The 24,107-nt window shown below is 36.8% G+C and overlaps 1 protein-coding gene and 1 long non-coding RNA gene across 3 annotated transcripts; both read left to right on the top strand.

Moving 5' to 3' along the window:
* Positions 1-1,861: 1,861 nt before the first annotated feature.
* On the top strand, positions 1,862-12,269 carry LOC146514499 (uncharacterized). The gene is made up of 2 exons (XR_014875170.1): positions 1,862-11,473; positions 11,509-12,269. It is a non-coding gene; the product is annotated as an uncharacterized LOC146514499 (long non-coding RNA).
* A 1,905-nt stretch (positions 12,270-14,174) lies between these two features.
* On the top strand, positions 14,175-22,505 carry LOC146514498 (uncharacterized). 2 transcript variants are annotated; one of them, XM_085167094.1, is made up of 5 exons: positions 14,175-19,968; positions 20,931-21,284; positions 21,466-21,602; positions 21,689-21,911; positions 22,002-22,505. In XM_085167094.1, exon 1 carries the CDS (start codon positions 14,383-14,385, stop codon positions 19,957-19,959), a length of 5,577 nt encoding a protein of 1,858 aa, XP_085023220.1. In that variant the 5' UTR covers positions 14,175-14,382; the 3' UTR covers positions 19,960-19,968; positions 20,931-21,284; positions 21,466-21,602; positions 21,689-21,911; positions 22,002-22,505. The 2 variants fall into 2 exon arrangements, with proteins under 2 accessions (XP_085023220.1, XP_085023219.1); XM_085167093.1 differs by having other exon boundaries at positions 14,175-21,284.
* Positions 22,506-24,107: the final 1,602 nt, after the last annotated feature.

Below are 24,107 nucleotides of genomic sequence, written 5' to 3'. Positions count from 1 at the left end.
TATTTTCACCGTTCAAATTTTAAACTATTCTGCTATTTCTGCTAATTTCTGCTATGATTTTTGCTATTTATAACTATTATACTTTTTAAAATATTAAGCTTTTTTCCTTTAATTTGTCCCATTGAAATGAATGGGAAACTTCCGCAATTCTGCTAAAACTTGCTCGTTTTTGAAACTTAACTACTTCCTCATACTTTTGACATAGAAACTCCATTCAAACTTTAAAATGTTCACAAATTATTGGGCTATTCATGTATGATTCAGCTTTTTCAAATCTTTTACCGTTTTACTTTTATCCCTCTTAAAGTTTTGAGTTGCAAAATTGTGATTTTTCACAAAATACATGGGTTGTTATGGTTGCTATGCAGTTGGTTCTAAGTGAGCCACTTTAAGTTTCGCAGTCTTCTCTTCATGTCCGAACAACTTCTTGCTACTTGCTCAATTTTCACTCAACTTCCACAAATTATACATCAAAACGTAGGTATTTTTGCTGGCTTTCAGAAAATGTCACTATCATTGTTGTGGGATTTATAGAATTTTGGCAAATCTCCTCAGACCAACACAAAGTCTCAAAACTCTCCATAGAAAGTCAATGGAGAGTTTGTTCAAAATCACCGCTTGATTTCTGTAATGAGAGGCATATTCGAATCGTCATATCTCCTTAACGGAGCGAAGTTAAGACATGAGGCTTGTCCCGATATATCTTCAGACACTCCTGACGCTCACAATTCAAGAATTATTTTCTCACCTATTACCATTTGGCCATGAATTACGTTTGTTTGAGGGTAGGAAATTCGTCCTTCGCTCAGATTTCTTCAGCTTTCAAACTCTGGAAATGAACCACTTTTTTCTCTCGTCATATCTTTTTAATGGATTTCCACAAAGACCTGAAAATTTCCATGTCTGTTCACCAAAGCCTGCTGTCTCTTACGGTGAAAGAATGATATCGATACTCCAAATAGATTTAGAGTTAGAAAGCGTTGTTTGAGGGCAAGTCAAGGCAGTTTTCGCTTCGCCTCTACTCAGTTATGGTGCATTACAAGTCAAATATCTTTAATAATTCATATTTTAATGATAAATTGTCAACACTTGAAGATTCCCCCATCTCTTCTGAACAAAACGGTGTAAGAATGACCGTTCTAGCCCCTACGGTTAGGAAATTATGGCCATTTGTTTGGAGGGTAGTCCTCACTATGAGAAATAGACTGCAAAAATCCTGTCTCTGCTGTGTGTGTAAAAACGGCTGCACCTGTTTTGGCGGGAAAAAGTACACAGCCTCTCTGATTGGTGGATTCAAATTCAGCAGCTCCCAGGCTGCTTGACTGACCTAGAAAGTTGCTTCTCTCTCTCTTTGTGTGTGTGTGTGTGTGTGTGTATTTCTGCTTAAATGTATAGTATTTCTGCTTTTATACTATTTCTGCTAAATGATAGTATTTCTGCTTTTCAAGGTATTTCTGCTTTTTATAGTATTTCTACTTTTCAAGGTATTTCTGCTTTTTATAGTATTTCTGCTTAATATAGTATTTCTGCTAAATTATAGTATTTCTGCTTTTCATACTATTTCTGCTTAATATAGTATTTCTGCTTTTCATACTATTTCTGCTTAATATAGTATTTCTGCTTTTTATAGGATTTGTGCTTAATATAGTATTTCTGCTATTTATAGTATTTCTGCTTTTCAAGGTATTTCTGCTTTTTATAGTATTTCTGCTTTTTATAGTATTTCTGCTTAATATAGTATTTCTGCTAAATTATAGTATTTCTGCTACATTATACTATTTCGGCTTTTATAGTATTTCTGCTTAATATAGTATTCTGCTAATTATAGTATTTCTGCTAAATTATAGTATTTCTGCTAAATTATAGTATTTCTGCTTTTTTATACTATTTCTGCTAAATTATAGTATTTCTGCTTTTTATACTATTTCTGCTTAATACAGTATTTCTGCTAAATTATAGTATTTGTGCTTAGTGTAATATTTCTGCTAAATTATAATATTTCTGCTTTTTATAGTATTTGTGCTTTTTATAATATTTCTGCTTTTTATAGTATTTGTGATTAATATAGTATTTGTGCATAATATAGTATTTGTGCTAAATCACAGTATTTCTGCTAAATTATAGTATTTCTGCTTTTTATAGTATTTCTGCTAAATTATAGTATTTCTGCTTTTTATAGTATTTGTGCTAAAACATAGTATTTCTACTAAATGTAGTATTTATTCTTAATCATACTATTTCTATATATTACTGCCAGGTCCCCAGGCAGCCAATCCTCTGTGAGGACTGAGACATTCAAATTCACAAATAAGAGCCTGCACGGCTTCCCAGCCAGCCAATCATATCTGAGGGCTCAGGTATTCAAATTTGCATATTGGGGCCTTCACGGCTTGTATGCCAGCCAATCCTATCTGAGGTCTGCCGTTTCTTCTCTCGTCATATCTCAGCGAAGGTTGTACAAAGAGCAATGAAAATCGCAGTCAAAGTACACCAAAGTCCGCTGATTCACCCAGTACAAGAATTATGTTTCTAGTCCACCTAGCTTTTGAGTTACACGACGTTTTGTAACTCCAAAAAACTGCGTTTTTCGCCTCTCACCGTGATCTAATTCTGACTGCTCATCACCCTGTTTTCCAGGCGCCCGCTCTCTTTCCCAGTGGCGCAGTTGGTAATGACACGGGTCTGCAACCAAAAGGTCGTGGGTTCGATTCCACCTTGATCAACATGTTTTTCTCCCTACAAATTAATACACTATCACAGACCAGTAATTCATATTGATTATTCATTACAATTCTGCAAACTTTTATCATTTTACCAGCTTTTCTAATATGGACCTCACATTCTTGTTAACACTCCATGGCACAAATACTGTTCCCTTTAGGCTCTGTGTATGTGTGTGTGTATCAATATTTCTCCCATTTTAAAGTATTACTCCTCCATAATTGTATTTCTGTTAAATCAAAGTACTTTTACTACATCTTAGTACTTCTGCTCAATCACAGTATTTCTGCTAAATCATAGTATTTCTGCCAAATTATAGTATTTCTGTCAAATTATAGTATTTGTGCCAAAACATAGTATTAATTTAAAATTACAGTATTCATAGTTCATCACAGTGTCTCTGGTAAATCACAGTATTTCTGCTATGTTGTACTATTTTTCTAAATCATAGTGTATTTTTGGCTAAATATATTCTTTCTGTTATCTTATACTATTTCTCCTAAATTCTTGTATATTTGAGAAGTTATCATGTTTCTGGTAAGTTACAATATTTCTGCCAAGTTCTGCTATGCTATTGTATTTCTGCCAAGTATTATGTTTCCTCTAAGATATTGCAGTTCTGCTAAGTTATTACTTTTTAGCAAAGTTCCTTTGCTTCTGCAAAGTTTTTACAATTTCTGCAACTTTTCAGCTTTTTCAGCTAGTTTTAGCAGACAGCTTCAGCTTTAAAGCAACTCAGAATTCATATGATTACAACCAATATGTATTAGAATAAAAGAAACAAATGTGCAATGAACATGTCAGGAGTGGCTGTTAAAAAGTCTCATGGCAGTGGGGTTAGGGGACCTCCTGAACCTCTTGAGTCCTGCAGTGGAGTGAGATGAGCCTCTGCAGCCACTGTCCTGTGAGGATGCTTAGGCGATCACCAACACCAGCTCCTTGGTGTTGGTGTTCAGAAGAAGACTGTTCTTATTACTGCAGTCAGTTAAATAAATCTATCATAATACAGTACATTTTAACATAATGACCTTATGTTTATTTATGTCTTTTAACCATTATTTCAAATTCAAAGAATCCTGTTTGAAACATTTATTAAACTTATAGAATTAAATTTCTGCAGGTTGTTTTTTGTTGCAAAAAAATCTAGTATAATAATATTTAAATTTACATATATTTTTCACGTTTTCAATGCCAATTTTGTGTAATTGCGGAGTTTCCCACTACCTGTGAATGCCTCTTTTTTTACGTCTCTGGCTGACTCCTGAATCTCCGCCCACTCTCTGGTCGATCCCTGCCGGTAAGCGCTGCTTCTCTGTCTCTCTTCTCTGAAGTGAAATGTCTATAAGCTGTTTGAGTGATTTAGCCAGTTGTTGTTAGTGACTTATAAAGCCAGTCGAAGTATAAGTCATGTTAAAGTAACACAATGACTGCTTTTTTAGTGAAACGTTGTAATTTTAGTATTTAAAAGGAGTGTTTGGTATGCTAGCCCTAACAACCTAAGCGCTAACGCCTAGCCTAGCTGCTATAGGCCCAGTGTGAAATTAATATGGTTCATTTGATTGTTTAATACAGTTATTGTGTTGTATTTGGTTCATTCGGTGTGTTAGTGTTTCTGAGTCTCTTAGGGAAGCTGAAGTTAGTTCTCCTCTTCACAAATCAGTCAGTTAAAACGGCCTCATTCTTTAGGTTGTAAGGTAATGAGCCGCCATTTTAGAATCACTGATTAGCTGCTGAAGCAGCAGGGTCGGCAACTTCAAAGGAGCCATTTTACCGCCATTAGCTGTGTCCCAAAACGTCGGCTGCATCCTTCGGAGGACCCGGCCTTCGCGGTCTACGTGGGCCGGGTCCTTCAAAGACCGAGAAGGCCGGAAGTGCGAGGCTGTGAAATGGGACGTCTAGCCTTCAGATTTGCGTCACCGCTGTCTCGCTGGAGTTTAATATCTCGGCCGTCTGCTCCTTGCTATTTAAAATATGACAGGACACTGGCGTAAATTCTCGACCGTTTATTCAGCTGTGTGAAAATCCCGGAGGAACTCACCCGATGGATTAATAAAGTTTTATTTAATCCAATAATCTAATAACTTTGATCTCAGCCAAACCGATTTACTCCGGAACAAATAAAACACCGAAAAAAGGCAAACATTTACATTTTTAAGTTATCCGAGTGACTTATATATCATGTTTAACCTGAGTAGCGAAAGAGCGGGGGTCTGAAAACGATGAAGCCGGGAGTCCGCTGCTCTCGCCGGCTGGAGTGACCATTGCACCTCCCCCCCCCCGGCGTTTTGGGACACAGCTTGCCGGGAGAAAAAGAGTCACGTGCCTGTACCGGTGTGTGTTTGTGTTGTGGGTTAATTAACAGAAGGGAGAGAGAGAGTGAGGATAAAACACATAATATAAGAATAATAACATCTCTTAACAAGAAGTTTTTTTTAATTAATTAATTTTAGTTTTTTAGTTAAATTTTAAGAACTGTTTAACAAACACTTGTTTGTGCAGGTTGTTTTTTAAATATATCCTACACCTGCAGCTCTGTTTAACTTCTCACTTTGTGAAAAATTAATGAAATATAAAAAAGTCCACCTTCAAATAAATAAAATGCAGCAGTGCACCATTAATATTATAAATATGATATGTAAATATTTAAAACAACAGCATATTAAATGATACTAAATGATACTGTGTGCAGGTGATAATATTTTTAGGAAGCATAATTTGAATGCAGACCAACTCAAATGTTGAAGCCTACAAAGATATCATCCAAGCTTTCATTTATGATTGTTCATGCTTTGAAATTGTGATGTCAGAATTTGATAAAGTGTGCAGTGCTAGGTGTAGCAAATCATTGCTTATTAAATCTACTGTGTTATCTAATAGCACCTAACTAATAGAGCTATCACATAACTGAGAAACGTGTGTGGCTTATTACAAATGGATGAAACCACATTTTACCTTAATGAAGACAGTAATCTTTAATAAGGTGTAGAAAAAAGAGGTGAGTTGTTTGTTGCTGTGGTAAACAAAGAAGTGTACTGAATCTTTTGGACTACACAGAGTGATGTAGTATTGACTGTGATGCTGATTTGAGTTGTCTCATTCTGTGTTTTTGTGCTTTGTCTTTTGTTACAGAGTGAAAGAGATCTTTGGTTTTGCCTTTGCTGGTAAGTAAACAGTGATTGTAACTGAAGCAGTATGAACCTGGCATTGCATAGCACATTTGACGACTTACATACAGTAGTATGACTTTTTGTGATATGTTTCCATTTACTGATTGGCAAAAACACAGGATTTGTGACCTGTAGCAGCAAAGCCCCCACACAGGGCCTCTGACTGTCCCTGAAAATGTCCCTTAAGTTTAATAGCCCATTTATGTATGATTTAAATTTTTTATGGCTTATTGAATCCAAACATAGTTAAATGTCAGATGTCTTTATGCAGTTGTTCATTTTCTCCTTATGTTTGTGGATTTAAGTAGCAGACAAAACAATGAAAGTGTTTTAGGGGAGTCAGTATAAGTATTCAGTATATTTTATATTAAGTATTATAGTATTATATTATTATATTATATATTATATTATAGTAGTATATTAAGTATTTCAGTATAAGTGGTTGCTCAAACACTTAAGAGCTGCACAGGTATTGATCTATATTGTCTCTCAAATTCTGCTGATGTATTACATTAAAGTCAGAACATTGTAGAAGTATTTTGCCTGACTCGGTATAAGTAATAGCTTTAACAGTTAAGCAATAATAAAAACTAAGAGAATCAGAGGTGTGAGTGGACATTGTTAGGTACATTACAGCCATTGTGTCAAATTAGTTTATTACTTATTTAGTGAATATAATGTGTTTTAAAATTAAATAGAAATGTTGCCAAAAATGGACATTGCAACATACATAAATATTCCTAGCAACTGGTACAATGAAAGGACTTTTTAGTGTAATATTTTAAGACATTTAATTTTAATCACAAAACATTCTGCACCTCTATTATTGTAACATGTCAATATTTACATGTATTTTAGGATTTGCATATTCATATCAGACTAACAAAACATGATGAGGTTTTCTGTTGCTTCTGATTAAAAGAATTACTTTGTATTTAATGTTTTTAACCTGAAAGGACATTAAAAGTTTTGGTTTTTCACACTTTATTAGCTCTGACCTGTTGTAGAAAATGTTGGAGCCACAAGGCTTCTGTGTAGGAAATATTTGGTGTATCCTGCACTTGTGCCAACAAATATTGGTGCCTGTTCTTTGCATTTCTGTAGTAATAATGCTTTTATTACACTATTACACTACTATAGCCATGTGAGACACTGCAGTTCAATTATCTCCTCTTTAGACTACAGTAAACTTAAAAAAGCTTAAAGTAATTGAGGATTTTACTAGTTAATTTGTGTCACAGTAAGTTGGATTGTGTGTGAAGAGGCTCAACAGTCTGACTCATCAAACAGTGATCTGATGAATTGTTTCCTTTCTCTAGACTGCTGATCTGATCGTCTCAAGTCTGGTAAGTAAAGGTTTGTCTGAGGTGCAGTGCTGGGAAATGTTTCTCATTATAGGAGATTCAGTGTAGTGCAGTGAGTGAGCACAGCTATTGGTGATCATTGAAAGTCATCAAATCCTAGAAAAATCTGTGTAAACATTTCCAGACCTACAGAGGTCGGTAGGTTATTGTAGCAGCACATATTATTTCACATTAGAGCAGCTCATGAACAGCAGTTTAGGTACAATTAAGTCTTCAAGTAGGGCCTTGTGGATTTCAAAAGCTTCTTTCTCTTCATTAAATTAAGTCACTTTCTGAAAACTGCTCTTTGAATTAGTCTTTTAATTAAAGATTTTGTTGATGACTGGAAAAAATCAAAAGCACAGATACAGCACTCATTTCTGTATTTTATGATTAAATGATCTACAAAGAAATTATCATCATACTACATTTTTAATTAGGCCTTTAAATCCGCCATTATAAGTACGTCCTAGATTTAGTGGGGTGCTTATGGCTGTGTATTAAACATACCCCAAATGTGACTGAAATATGTAGAAACTGCTTTGTAGGAACCATCCATCTCCAAATTTCTCATTTTGCCAAAAGTCATACTGAGTAAAGTATTGTTTACTTTTATGTTAACGGATCTCAAATCCCTGTTTCTGTGTGCCCAGATATTATGATGTACTGTTGTCCCAGGTAAGTACACACAGAAACAGTGATTTGAGAAATTTGGGGATTAAGGAACCTGTGATGTAGCATAAATTTTAAGTAGGTGGCCTGAAAGTGTCTGCTCTAACCTCAGTGTGTTGGTTTTGTTGGACCATATAATATTTACAGTAAGTTATTGTAGCAGCACATCTTGGTGTAAGTTTATAGACTCTGTTTGTTTTCATTGTGTTAATAGAATTTGAATTCAGGCCACCTCAAATGTTAAAACCTACAAACATTCCATAAAAGTTATCATTTGTGATTGTTGCCTACTTTTAAATTGTGACATCACCATTTGATAAAGTGTGCAGTGCTAGGTGTTGCAAATCATTGGTCTACTCTCTTAAGTAATCGAACCTAAATTTTGGAGCATTACATGAATCAGAAACTTGTGTGGCTTATTGCAAATGAATAAAACTACATATTACCTTTTATGAAGATGATAATCTTTAAAGAAAAACAGAGGAGAGTTGTTGTTTGTATTCCAGCTGTGGTAAACAAAGAAGTTTCCGGAATCTTTTTGACTACAGAGAGTGATGCAGTATTGACTCTAATGCTGATTGGAGTTGTCTGATCCTGTATTTTTGTTCTTTGTCTTTTGTTACACAGAGTGAACAGATCTTTGGTTTTGCCTTTGCTGGTAAGTAGACAGTAATGGTAATGTTTAGTAATTTACTTGTGTCATCTTGCCATTCACTCATGGGCAAAAACAAATAGTCAGGATTTAGAATCTGTAGCAGCAAAGCCCCCACACAGGACCACTGACTGCCCCTGAAATTGTCAATGAAGTTTAATAGCCCATTTTTCTCTGATTTTAATTTTTGATGGCTTATCAAGTCCAAACATAGTTAAATGTCAGAGATATCTTTATGCAGTTGTTTGATTTCTCCTTATGTTTGTGGATTTGAGTATCAAACAAAACTATGAAAGTGCTTTAGGTAAGTATAGGTGGTACCTTAAACACTTAAGAGCACCACAGCTATCGATTTTTATTGTCTCTTTCATTCCACTTATGAATTAGCATGAAGTCGAAACACTAGAAGTATTTTGCCTGAGTGACTGTAAGTGATAGCTTAAACGCTTAAGCAATAATAAAATGTAAGAGAAGTACAGTTGTGAGTAGGTATATTAAAGCCAATGTTTTAAAATTAAATATAAATGTTGCCAAAAAGGGATATACTGCAAAACATAAATATTGTTAGCAACAAGTACAATGGAATGACTTTTTAGCGTAATATTTTAAGAAATTTTCATTAGAAAAATGGTGTGCCACTGTTGTTGTTGTGGTTTTCTGTTGCTTCTGATTTAAATAATTAATTTGTATTCAACATTTTTAATCTGAAATGAGATTAAAAGTTGTCGTTCTTCACATGTTATTAGAACTGACTTGTGATAGAAAATGTTGGAGCCACAAAGCTTCTGTGTACGAAAATATTTGGTATATCCTGCATTTGTGCCAACAAATATTGGTGCCTATTCTTTGCAATTCTGTAGTATGAATGTTTTTATTAAACATGTTAATTAACATGTTAACATGTTATTAAACATGCCATCTGAGACTCTGCAATTAAATTCAGCTCATAAAGCCTTAAATAAATTGAGAATTTTACTAGTTAATTTATGTCACAGTAAATTGGATTGTGTGTGAAGAGGCTCAACAGTCTGAATCATCAAACAGTGATCTGATGAATTGTTTCCTTTCTCTAGACTGCTGATCTGATCGTCTCAAGTCTGGTAAGTAAAGGTTTGTCTGAGGTGCAGTGCTGGGAAATGTTTCTCATTATAGGAGATTCAGTGTAGTGCAGTGAGTCAGCACAGCTCTTGGCAATCATCAAATCCTAGAAAAGTCTATGTAAACATTTCCAGACTTACAGATCTCTCTTATCATCATGCTACATTTTTAATTAGGCCCTAATATCGGCCATGCTAAGTTTATTGTTTGTTTGTTTATTGTAGATTTAGCGGAGTGTGTATTAAACATGCCCCATATTTGACTGAAAAATGTAGAAACTGCTGTATAGGAGTCATCTGTCTCCAAATTTTTCATTTTGCCAAACGTCATACTGAGTAAATTATTTGTTACTTTTATGTTAACGGCTCCCCAGACATTATGATATACTGTTGTACCAGGTAAGTACACACAGAAACGGGAATTTGAGACCTTTGGGCATTTAGGAACATGTGAGTTGAGTGCATGTGAAGTGTTTAAAGCAGGTGGTCTGAAACTGTCTGCTCTAACTTCATTGTGTGGGTTTAGCTTGACCATATAATGTTTATAGTAAGTTACTGTAGCACCACATCTTGGTTTACAGACTCTGTTTGTTTTTATTGTGTTAATAGAATGCAAAAATGTCCTTAGAAATGTTCCACCACCATATGTTAAACATTTTCATTCAGTTTAATCTAATAATGTACTGTACAACTCTTCAGTGTGTAATGATATATATGTTCTGTATTTTTCGGACTGTAAGGCGCACTAAATTCTAAGGCACATTAAGCCAAACAAAACAGATAAGTCAAACTTTATTCAACTCATTTACAATAACTCTCAACAGCAGCACATCTCAGCACATCTTGGTTTAAGTTTATAGACACTGTTTGTTTTTATTGTGTTGATAGAATGTAAAAGTTTCTTTAGAATAGTTCCACCACCATTTTTGAGCATTTTCAATCAGTTCAGTCCAATAATGTACTGTGGAACTCTTCAATATGTAAAGCCCTGTGTGTACTGTATTTTTCGGATTATAAGGCATATGCAGCTAACCAAATATTCAGATAACTCAAACTATTCAACTCATTCACAGTAACTCTCAACATTTTTCAGTGGTAACACATAACAATACACTTTTTATATGTGTACAATACACAATACACTTTTTATATGTATAAAGTACTTACAATAAAAGATTGTACACTTACAATCTTTTTCTGTTCAGTCCTCTTCCACAAATCTATCAAATTCTTCATTGATTGATCGGCTTGAAATCTGCTTCGTACGCATGTCTGTAAACAGATGCCAGGTCCTCATACACACACCATAATATTATGTTTAAGCACAATACGAATTACTCGGCGAGGCTCCTGACTACTGTAGCTGTAATGCTCCAACAATCCATCAAGCGCTGCAGCTTTGTAGCTTTCCAAAGTCATACTAAAACATTTTGACAGATGTTTGAGTGCCGTGCTGCACATAAAATTGGGTTGAGGTCAGTAAGCACAGCCAGAATTAATACATAAGGTAAACTGTTGATTTTTGAGAAAACTAAAGGATTTTAAGTGTGACTTATAGTCCGAAAAATACTGGAAAGCCATGTTTATTGGAAATATGCCTAATTCCAGTCCCTTTTTGTCTTACAGGTGACCTGCTGCAGAAAACCCTCTCCCTCTATCGTTGACAAGCAATTCAGTCTGTCCTATCACTCTCCCTCTCCCTGCTCCATCTTTGTTGACAAGCCATTCTATCTTCTATCATTCTCCGCCATGAGCTCTATCTAATTTTGACAAGCTTGAACCTGAGTTGACAAATAATCGAAGTTTGACAAGAAATCTAAGGTTGACAAGAAATCAAGGTTGACAAGAAATCTAAGTTTGACAAGAAACCAAGTTTTTGGAAATTGAAGTTACCACAACTTCGTCGATCTGTTTTCAGAAATCTGAGAGATCTCTGCTCTCACTGCTCCTTCTTTCCTGTCGTTAAACTCTCTCATATCCACTCATTTTGCTGGAAATTACAAGTAAAAAGTTGAATATACAGTACAGTAGAACTCACTGTAGAAACTACTTACAGAGCCCTACATTTGTCATTTTAATTTTGCATTACACTTTGAAATAAACAGTGATAGTTTGGCTTACAAGTGCAATTACTTGGATAAATTATATAAAATATACACCTTTGTTGAGATTTATTTGTAGTAAGATAATCTGGTTATTTTGTAATACATACATTCAGACTGCTGTATTCAGATAAATATTAAATTTGATTCATATACATTTTTCAAGTCTGTTTCATTGGCTATAACATTTGACTACAAGTTTATACTATTATTATTTAAGGACAAACCCATTTTTGTCACTCAGTGTAAGTATTCAGTTACAATTGTCATCTAGAGGCTGACCTGAGAACCCAGACTTCCTGTTTCCTGACTGCTGCAGAACATCCAGCTGAAGAATCGTCATCGCCTGTCATCTGATCACCACACCATCACAGCTCCTTATATTTGCTTTAAATTTTAAATATCTGAAAGATTTACACAAAGTCTACTTAAAAGCTTAAAAGTTTTATTATAGCCTGTTGATTAATTGTTGAGATTTATTCTGCATATTACATTACAGAAGTATAGACCTATTTGTTATCCATTCTGGTTTAAAAAAATATAAGAAGTAATAATATACAGTTTTTGAAAAAGCTACAATAAAACAGACCAAAGTGTTTTCAGAGAACTTTAAATAACTTTTATATTGAGTTTGTATTTAAGTCAGCCTTTTACATCAATTCTGATAAATCTCTGATTTAATAGAAACTTGAGGTGTCATTAGTTTTTCAGTGTTTACAGGTTGAGTTTTGTTTACATTTGTGTATAAATACATATAAGGTCCAGTTTGTACTTCAATAAAATGCCAAGAAAAGGTCAAAGGTCGCAGTCCCAGAAGCTTAGATGGCAAAAGCAGAAAGAACAGGTAAATGTTTCTCAGAGCGGTGAGGAGGTAAATGTGTCTGTTACAAGTATTCCCAGTCCAGAAGTGCAGAGCAGCGTTCAGACAGCCGCAGTGTCTTATGCAGATGTGGTAAAGAGAGGTGTTTGCTCATCATCTGTGCCAAATGCTAAAGTACAGCAGGTAATCCAGACTGAACCCCAGGTAACTCTGCAAACGCAGCATGATGGAGAAGCTCCAGGACCGTCTCATGTACAGGTTACAAACAGTGAAAGTCGTGCACGAGTGAGTAGCATCTGTGCATCCCGAAGCCAGGCCTCTGCTAAGTATGGAAAGTACCGGAATCAGCAATGCATGGCTAACAGTTTGGTTTTCCTGTCATTCTTACACGAGGATGAATTCATTACCAGAGCAGATCTTAACCGTGTGTTGGACAAAGGCCATGCCGTGTATTCAGATGCCAGAAAGAGGTTTGTGAACAGCGTGTTTCTAGCCTGTGATGAGCTTCCCACAGTGGTCACCAGCCGCAGACACGAGTATCAAGTGGACATGTCTCAGTTTGCTCGTTATGGCACATTTGATGGTACAGATCATCTTCCGAGCCTTGAACAGGGACTACAGTGTTTGGCTTCAGAGTTTCGCTACGCTTTGCTAGTCATGGGAGGAACAGTCATCGCAGTTTGCAGGCTGACTTCAGGTGAATACGCATACTTTGACCCTCACCCACGTAAGTCTACAGGAATGCCATTGTCACTAAGTGTAAGTGGTGGAACTGCAGTAATGTTAAAATTCACACGTCTTAACGACATGATTGACAGGATCAAATGTTTGTACCGAATGTTTAGCATCGCACCAACCTGCACTTATGAGCTACAGCCCATCGAGTTTCACAGTGAAAACGCTGCTTACCAAAGAGATGCTAATCAAAACACCGAATACAGACAATGCGCTACAAGTGCTCCAGCACCAGATTTAAATGAACCTGTTCCTGAATTAAACTCCAAGACATCCACTGAGCAGACACAGAAAACTGTGACTGACACTTTAACCACAGAAGTGACATCATCCAGAGTGGATTATTCAAATGAGACAGCTGCTCCTGAAAGCAACCATCGTCCTTCTGATTTTTTACAAAAAGAAACATCTGCATCTTCTGTGAGAGAACCTCAGGTAACATCAGATTCTGTTCCTCAGAAGGATCCAACCGCTGCCTCCTGTTCAACCAAGACAACACAGGAACTTTCACATAAACTGCTGAAATATAGTAAACAGGAAAGGCAAAAAATGAGGAGAAGATCACTGGCCCAACAAAAACTACCAAAAAGAAAGGAAAATCAGAAAAAGAAAGAAAGGCAGATGTCTAATGATCCTGATCACAGACAAAAGAAGAGTGTGTACAAAAGTAATCTATATAAGCTAAATCCTACATATAGAGAGAAACAGAGGGAACATTTGAGAAAGATCTATAAGGAAAGAGATGATTTTAAGGAAAAACAGAAGGAGCAAATGAGAAGGATCTATAGAGAAAGTGCTAAAATTAGAGAGAGAAAAAGAGAACGTGTCATAAGGATGTATAAAGACAATCCTATATTCAAAGATAAGCATACAGAGAATCTCCCGTGTTCCGAGAGAAGCAGAAGGAACGAATAACAAGAACATACAGAGAATCTCCCGTGTTCCGAGAGAAGCAGAAGGAACGAATAACAAGAACATACAGAGAATCTCCCGTGTTCCGAGAAAAGCAGAAGGAACGAATAACAAGAACATACAGAACTTGTGCTGAATTCAGAGAGAAACATAAAGCTTACATGAGGTCATATGTTTCTAACCTATATAAAGAAAGTGAAGAATTTAGACAGAAAAAAAAATGTTACATCACTAAACGTTATGGAGAAGAGAGACAATTTCAGCAACAACACAAGGACAATATGAGAGAATGCATGAGAGTAAAATATTGGAACAGTTTTTCTTTTAGACAGATGCATAACATTAGATGTGCAATGAAAATAAAAAGAAAATATTGTCAGATGCATCGACCAGCTGAAAGTTTACAGTGTCATCCAGATAACACTTTAATGAATGAGGCCATATCTCGTTTCAGATCGAACATTAAATCAGCACCATCTCATGTTTGTACTGTTTGTCTAAAAGCTTCTTTTCCTAATCAGGTGAAAATCTGCAAAAGAGAAAATTACTCAAAACACCAAACTGTAGCTCAACAGTGTCTAACTGGTAAATTTGTTCATGTGTGTGATGAAGCATGTAATGATCACTGCAGCTTTCCTGTTGAGAGAAAAAAGGAGTATATCTGTCACACGTGTCACAGTTCCCTCAAAAGTGGACGCATGCCAAGGCTTGCTGCTATTAACGGTTTAGAACTGCAGGATATTCCAGCTGAACTGTGTGATCTCAACATTCTGGAGAGACATCTGATTGCCAAATGCATACCTTTTGCTAAGATTATTCCACTTCCAAAGGGCAGACAAAGACTCATACGTGGTAATGTGGTGTGTGTACCATCTGAAGTCCAACAAACAGTTGACTGTTTACCGAGGCTCAGAAGCCAATCACAGATAATGAGGATCAAGCTGAAAAGACGACTGTGCTACAAAGGCCATCAGCTGTTCCAGACTGTCACCTGGTCTAAACTCATTGAAGCTCTGCGTAAACTCAAACAGATTCACCCACAGTACACAGATGTTGTTATCAGAGATGATGCATTGCTTTGTGATCCAACGTTACCTGATGATGACAGCAGTGATGAAGCCAGCATGGGAAGCGATGATTATGATGAAGCAGATCTAATGGAAATTGACAACTATGAAAAAGATGCCCTTTTGTGCGAAAGTGAGTCTGAAAGTGACCAAGATATTAATATGCAATCCTGTGATGAACAACCAGAGGAACAAAATCCAGATGAACCAGAAAGTGATTTGAACAATGGAGGTTTTGCTCTAGAAAGTTGTCTGCAGCCTGTAGACATTTCAGAAGAGATTCTCTGTTTCAGTGATAACACATATTGTGTGGCTCCTGCAGAAAGAAACAATCCTGTTAGCTTCTTCAGAACTCCTCATTTGGAAGCCATGGCATTTCCTGTGCAGTTTCCTACTGGTCAGAGTACACTGGATGAAAAGAGACTTCTTAAACTCACACCGAGTGCTTACTTCAAGTCAAGGCTTTTCAACATTGATGCAAGATTTGCCAAAGATACAAATTACCTGTTTTTCTCACAGTTTGTCACTGAAATACACTTGGCTAATTCCAGCATGACAATACAGCTAAGGAAAGGTAAAACTATGACCAAAGATGGACGCAAAATCACATCAGGAATGTTACAAAGTAAGACAGAAGTAGAGAAGCTGGTAAGAAATAAAGATGCAATCAGATTTATGCAGCCACTCAGAGGAACTCCAGCTTACTGGCAGAAAACTACCAAAGATTTATTCAGTATGCTTCGTCAAATAGGAACACCTCAGTTCTTTGTCACTTTCTCTGCTGCTGAGATGAGATGGCCTGAAGTGATTCAAGCAATAAAGAGACAGCAAGGTGAAGAGGTTGATTTTGAAGCCCTGGACTGGTCAGAAAAGTGTGAAATTCTAAGATCAAATCCAGTAACCACCATGCGAATGTTTGATAAGCGTGTTGAGGCTTTGTTCAGAGATTTGCTTTTTTCTCCTGCACAGCCCCTTGGTGAAATCATTGATTACTTTTACAGAGTTGAGTTCCAGCACAGAGGTAGTCCGCATATACACATGTTGCTGTGGATTCGAGAAAAGGTAGAAGTAGATGTGGATGATGACCAAACTGTCTGTGACTTTGTGGACAGATACATCTCAGCTCAACTCCCTGATCCAGAAAAACAACCTGAACTGCACAAAAAAGTCACTGAACTACAAAAGCACAGCAAAAACCACACAAAAACATGCTTTAAGAGTGTGAACTCTGGTTGTAGATTTGGGTTTCCAAAACCACCAGCCACAAGAACAATGATTGTGAGACAGGATGAGGATTCAGACACTGAAGCTGCAAAAGCCAAACTCAGACCTTTGATGAACCTGCTGAAGGAACCTGAAGCTGCTTCGCTCACCATAGAGCAGATTCTGTCACGATGCAACTTGACAATGAATGAGTATGAACAATGCCTCCAAGACATAAACAAGAAAACAGCTCTGATTCTGAAACGTGACCCAAAGGACTGTTGGATCAACAATTACAACCCTCACCTGCTTGAAGCCTGGAACTCTAATTTAGATGTCTCATTCATTTTGAATGCCTATTCATGTATAGAATACCTCTGTAAATATATAACGAAGAAAGAATCTGGCCTCTCTGAATACCTGAAGACAGTTATTGATAACTCTGCAAAGAACACGGTCAATGAATGTGATGAAATGAGAGCTGTGATGCAGGCTTACTCAAAAAAGAGAGAAATCAGCGCACAGGAGTGTGTGACTCGAGTCTGTGGCCTAAAAATGAAAAAATGTTCCCGCAGTGTTGTATTTGTACCAACAGATGATAACCCAGTAAAAATGAGTCGCCCCATGAGCTATCTGGAAACCACAACACATGACAGTTGTAATATTTGGATGACAAGTTTGAGTGATAAATACAAATGCAGACCTGAGACACCAGAATATGAGGAAATGTCGCTGGCTGATTTTGCTGCCCTGTGCAGGTTGGTGAGTGGTCCAAATGAAGGAAAAGATGTGCTTCCTCTTCTAAACCAGCTTGGATTTGTACAAAGGCGAAAGAATGATAAACCAGCTATAATCAGGTATTACCACTGCTCACAAGAAAAAGATCCTGAGCAATATTATGGTCGACTGTTGAGGCTTTACCTTCCACACAGATCAGAGCAGGAACTGAAACCACAATGTTTCCAAACCTATCAGTCCTTCTACAACTCAGGTTGTGTACGACTTCCATGTTCAGACCACAGTGAGTCTGTGAAAAGGATTGTGAAAAGAAATAAAGACAAGTATGAGAAGAACTCTGAGGATATTGAGAGTGCACTGGAAGAGTTTGAACAAAATAGGGATGTTGTGATCGATGAATGGTGTAATCTGGCTCCTGAATCTGAAGTTGTGAGGCTGCAATGTGATGAGAATCTTCCTGAGAGACATGATGATGATGAGAACGAACAGGAGAATGTCCCTGACTACAGTCGTCAGTCTGATGCTGTAACAGAGATCAGAGCCGTCAGAGAACAACCTGCAGTCGATCCAGCTGTGGTACGTGTAATGTATCAGAATCTGAACCAGAAGCAGGCCTGCGTGTTCTATGCTATAAGAGACTGGTGTATTCAGCGAGTTTGTGGTTTGAACCCAGATCCATTTTTCTTCTATATCAACGGTGGTGCAGGAACTGGAAAGTCACATCTGATTAAATGTATTCACTCTGAAGCATCAAAGATCCTGAGCAGACTGCCTGCTAATGCAGAAGAAGCTGACATATCAAATCCAACTGTTTTACTGACTTCATTTACCGGTACAGCAGCTTTTTCTATCAATGGCTCTACGTTACATTCCCTACTCAAACTACCCAGGAGTCTGAAACCACCCATTCAAGGACTTGGTAACCAACTGGATGAAGTCAGATCTGAGCTGATGAATGCTGAAATTATTGTTATTGATGAGATTTCAATGGTTTCAAAACCCCTTTTTGCTTATGTGGATGCAAGACTGAAACAAATCAAAGGCACTCAGAGACCTTTTGGTGGAATGTCAGTTTTAGCTGTTGGAGATTTTTACCAGCTGCCACCAGTGCGACAGTCTAAACCTCTCTGTGTTTACGATCCAGAACAGATTGACCTATGGCAGGAACATTTTCAGATGATCACTCTAACCGAGATCATGCGTCAGAAAGATGATGTGGCCTTTGCAGAGATGTTGAACAGGATTAGAGTGAAAGAAAAGACAGATGAGCTTTCTCAGTGCGACAGAGATTTGTTGTCACAGGCTGTGACTGCACCAGAAGAATGTCCAACTGAGGTCTTACACATTTATGCCACCAACAAGAATGTGGAATCCCATAACACAGATACCCTGAAGAAGCTTCATTCAAACATCATAATCATCACTGCAGACGATTTCCAGAAGGATAAACGTACAGGCAGAATGGCACGAAGAGACAAACCATTTACAGGTGGGCGAAATGATTTACCCGACACCCTGAACGTCGCTGAAGGAGCTCGAGTCATGCTGACCAGAAACTTGGACACACTAAACGGTTTGGTCAACGGTGCTTTTGGTATACTGGTAAAGGTGGTGAGATCTGAAAATGATGGACAAATAATTAAACTGGGGCTCAGAATGGACAACCGGCAGCCTATGAGACACAACCGCAGTTCTAATGCAGCATCTGATGATCTGGTTTACATTGAGAGAGCAGAGGAGAGTCTGAAGTTTAAAGGAGCGGTACGCAGACAGTTTCCTGTAAAGCTAGCATTCGCCTGCACAATTCACAAAACTCAGGGTCTTACAACACAGACAGCTGTAGTTTCAATGAAGAACATTTTTGAACCAGGTATGGCTTATGTTGCTCTCAGCAGGGTGACGTCTCTCAGTGGACTCTATTTACAGGACTTGGATGAGAAAAAGATTTACGCCAATCCCGAGGTAACTGCAGCGCTCCAAACCATGAGACAAGCCAGCGTTGAGGAAATGATGCCTCTTCTTCAGGTCAGAGAAACAGCCAGCAGACCTGACACTCTTACACTGATCCATCACAATACAGAGGGTTTGCCATCTCACATCAGTGACATCAAGAGTCATCATGAAATGTGTTTAGCAGATGTTTTGTGTCTCACAGAGTCTCACCTCCAAGGCTCCTTTGTTGCAGATAGTCTTCATTTGGACGGCTACACCATGTTCAAACGCAACAGACATGTGTCCTACACAAACTTTCCTCACATGGCCAGCAGAAGTGGTGGTGGAGTTGTTGTGTATTTGAGGAATCATTTTCAGGTTCAGGTAAAACAGTATCTGCATAATGTCACTGATCTTGAGTTTTTAGTGTTGAAGGTTCAGGCTCCATTCCCTGCGCTCATTGCTGTTGTGTACAGACCCCCTGACTACAGTTTGACACCGTTCATGCAAAACCTGGTAAGTCTTTTAGATTCACTTGAAATAATGGACTGTCACCCAATAATTGTGTGTGGAGATTTTAATGAAAACCAGTTGCAGAGTGGAAGAAAACAGATTCTGGAGCAGTTTCAATCTAGAGGGTATTCACAGCTGATCACTTCTGCCACTACAGACAAGAACACCCTGCTTGACCTCATTTTTATTTCTCAGCCACAGAAAAGCCTCCATTCAGGTGTTCTGAGAACATATTACAGTTACCACAACCCTGTGTTTTGTGTCCTGTCCTCGAGCCAATCATGAAGTCGTGTGGTGAGTTTTGAAACAATTACAGATCATGTTTGTTACAGAGTTTACTGATTGTAGAGCATGAAAAAGATTTTTCATTGAAAAAAGTGTCTTCCCTACTCTGTCTGTAAGAAGACCCTTTCTTATTGCAATGTTATTAATCATTTCACCAAATCATGGCTGTACTTCATGCAGAGCCGGGAGATCTGCTTTCTGTTATCATGCACCTCAGATCTGAAATATGCTGCAAAAAGTATTAAACGGACATAATTTATTTTTTATTCTCATGTTTTAAATGACTAAATCTATTAATGCATTTTCATGGATGTTAATTGTCATCTCCTTTTTTAATACTTTTTTTACTTTGACGTTTGTATCTCAACAAACAAGATCTTCCCCTCCAAGGGCTTTCAAATATGAAATAGTAAATAAATAAATCCCAGATAAATGCAAGTATTTATTATGGGTCACATGAATAAATACAGACAATTATATTTTCTTGATTATAGTAAATTTTGTAGAATCAAATGTTTTTGGGATGAATGAGGTTTTGCTTATCATGTTTTACAGGTAAAAAAATGTAAAGGTTTTAAACTATCTTTAGGCTACCAGAGATGTCTATGATGATACATTATGTAGAGAAAAACATTTTTACAGCTTACAGAATATGTATAAAAACTGATTTAGAAGTACATGGAAAGTTTCTGCATCCATTTTCTGACTTGGCCTTTATCCGGGTGGGTTTGGGTTTGGGTGGATAAAGGCCAAGTCAGAATTCTCTGAGCAGCTGGAAAAAGCTGCTAATAAACAAAGACATCAGAAAGCGGGGGCTTTAGGTGTAGCCCCCGCTTTCTGACGCACTAATTAGATTTAGTAACTGACACCCCATACCAGCATTACATAGACACTTGGGGGCTGAGATGGGTGGGTGGGGAGGGTGGGTGGTGTTAAAAGCACTTTATGTTTTGTAGATGTATTTTTTTCAGACAGGGCACACACAGTCCTGTTTCCTTTGTGGGAAAACCTTCAAACTTCACCATCCTCAGCTGAAACAACAACATCTTAACACCATCTTCATGAACTGCTGAGCCAAACCTGATCCATCAGTGCTGGACTGCACAGATAACTACATGCCACACAGAGACTGCTGTTTTATGTACTGCCATACCAGTGTGTCTTCAATGGAGAAGATGACACACCCATCACCTGACCTCCTGCCTGATCTGGAGACCATCATCATGCTGCCACACTACACACCTCTGAGACCATCAATGATGACTCATACTGAGGAAACTGTATTTCCTGTCAGAGATGCTCAGTGATCCTCAGAGCAGAGAGAGGTATGATTCTTTATCTTTGATAAAAAATGTCAGTGTTTTTAATTCAATTAATTAATTTAAATCCTGTTTATTGCATAAATAATTCCACACTCAAATGATTATACTTGTTGAAACTTTTTGAGTTTTAATTCACATTATGGATTACAAATCTATGCTTTTTCTACTCTGTCTCTCTGTGCAGGTACTGCTGTCTTCTGAGTTCTTCAGTGTCCCAACTGAGACATTCAAACCTCACTGCAGAGCTCATGTCTTTCCTCACCATCATGTGAGTGTGAGATTGCTCTGGATTCTGGTTATGTGGCCTGCAGCACCTATAAGGTATTTCAACATTGTTCATTGTATAACTTATTTGTAGTTTTTAAGCCTTAACACAAATAAAATGTTCCTTTTTCTGTATTTTTTAGAACAAGCTCGTACAGTGTGCCTGCATTCCAGCTTCTTAGACTCTACGCAAGTGGACAGAGTATCAGTGTTTGACCACTCTTACAGACACCGACTTCTGTCAACTCACTGCTACTGATCAGGCACCTCACTCCAGGAAGACAGAGGGCTGCAAGCCTGTCATCGTTTCCAGTGTGGCTTTGTATTCTTGGGGTAGCATCAGATTTTTCCCACAAATATTCAAAGGTAACACTTATTTTAAGCTTAGTTATTAAATCAAAAGTCTTCCTGTTGTTAATTTTATTGTTTTAAAAAAAAATTGTTGTTTTCTTTTAGATTTATATGCAGTGATCGGATGTGGTGGAGCTTTGTTAACTGTGTGGAAAACATCTGTTTGTGATGATATTTACAATGAGGCTTTAAGGTGACAGTTTCCATGTAATTTCAATCCTTTTACTAAGCAAAAACATGTTTGCAATTAACATTTTTTTTCAGTTTTGTCTTTTGGATTTATGGTTAACATTCCTCTGTGACAGCAAATACTAAACTGGTCCAAGTAACCAGCATATCATTGGTCAAAGGCAAAAAGGACCACATGTCACGCTAGCAATGAATTTTTGACTGTGTTTGTGTCACCAGATTTAACAAACAATATCAGACATATGAAACTGAACTCTGGATTAATGTGCAGATGTTTTTTGTGTGTTTTTTTTTTATTGTTGAATAATTATTTTGTAGGACAAACCCAATCTATTTACCCAAACAATGTAACTTGTTTGGGTAAATAGTGGATTAATATATCTAAGTCTATAAGTATAGCAAGCTGAATTCATACAAACACACAGCTCTAAATCTTGAATTGTAGGATGTACAAAAATGATCATGTGATTATTATGGACATTTAAATAACTATATCTATTGAACCATTACACGTATTCTTTATAGAGATTACACAATCTCAAAATGTGAAAAAAGAAAGTGTTTAAGAGAATAAATAATGTGTGTTTGTATGAATCCTGCCTTAGTATGGGGTGTCAGTAACTACATTAGTATAGAGTAGGTCTAACAGTGGTTTTCCACATCTGCTCTAATATATATAGATAATGGGTCAGGCATATAAAGTCATTTTGAAAAGTTCATAAAGGTCATTTATATGTGTTCCTCTTTATCATTTTATATCAGGTCACACAGCTGACTTGAGTTTTGATCAGGGTAGAACCATAACATTCATGCTAATGGTTCTACTGTTTACAGTTACTTTATGATGGATTTCACCCTGGTCACAGCACTATGTGAAAAGCTGTTAGAGGTAAAGTTAACCCAATTAATACCTCATCATAAGTCACTCTCTAACGCAAAGCAGTGATTATTTTTCAGTGTAATTTATTCCACAACAATGTTCTTTATTTGATTCCTGTTTCTTTAAATATGCACATCGATTGTTCAGCTGTGTGACTCTCCACACCTCAAATATATCACAATGTGGACTTCATTTCGGTACAGATTTATCATCAAATCAGGAAACTGTAAACTAATTGAAAAAATGAAGCTTATGAAAATTTTAATGTGGCATTGGAACATGTTGTTTATCCTTGCCAAATGGTATTTACACAAAACTCCAGCAAATCAGAGGATGTATTTTTGTCCTTCACTTGCTGTTTATATATGTGTATATTTTTGCAGTTAATAGCCTATCATGTGTCTGCGCATCTTAGGGCCATAAACATAAACATGGCAAACAAGGATATGTTCACTATTCCAACAGATGCTTCAATTGTTTGTATAGATGTTAGATTCATTTGATTTGCATTTTCTATTAATATTATTCTGTTTGTCCCAAATGGGATTTTTATTTCTGTATGCCATTATTGTAATCATTGGAAACAACTGAGTAAATATTTTGTATCATATGTTTCTAAAAATATTTGAATGTTCTACTTTTCTACTACTGGTTTTCTACTTTCTAAACTTTCTGCCACTCTTTGGCATTTCAATAACATTATTTTTGGGTGTTTTTATCTCTGACCGCAGCATCTTGTGCATCTTGTATTACCTAAATGTTGTTTGTGTGAAACTCTGCAATTTTACCTTGGTTTTGTTCCACATCAGTTTATCTGCTGGGTGATTTTCTTCCTTTTCTAATGTTTCTGGTAATTTTTCACAGTTAAACAAGTAACTTTGAGGTTACTTCAGCCTTTTCAGTTGTTATCTGTTGACAGTTTTGCCTAATTATTACATTTCTGCAAAATTATAGCAGTTCTGATAAGTTGTAATATTTCTGCCAAGTTTTTAATTTTCTACTAAATTATATTATTTCTGCTAGGTTACACTACTTTTCTTTGTTATGTTATGTTATGTTAAGTTATGTTATTCTAAATTATTACATTTCTGCTAAGTTTTTAATTTTCTACTAAATTATATTATTTCTGCTAGGTTACACTA

This window comes from Neolamprologus multifasciatus, chromosome 7 (assembly GCF_963576455.1).
Source record: "Neolamprologus multifasciatus chromosome 7, fNeoMul1.2, whole genome shotgun sequence".
Taxonomy (NCBI): Eukaryota; Metazoa; Chordata; class Actinopteri; order Cichliformes; family Cichlidae; genus Neolamprologus; species Neolamprologus multifasciatus.
Note: the sequence above shows the minus strand (reverse complement) of the source record. Positions and strands in the feature narration are given on the sequence as shown.

Excerpts from the sequence above, each read along its gene's own strand:
- LOC146514498 (XM_085167094.1), top strand. The coding sequence starts at position 14,383 with ATGAGGTCATATGTTTCTAACCTATATAAAGAAAGTGAAGAATTTAGA.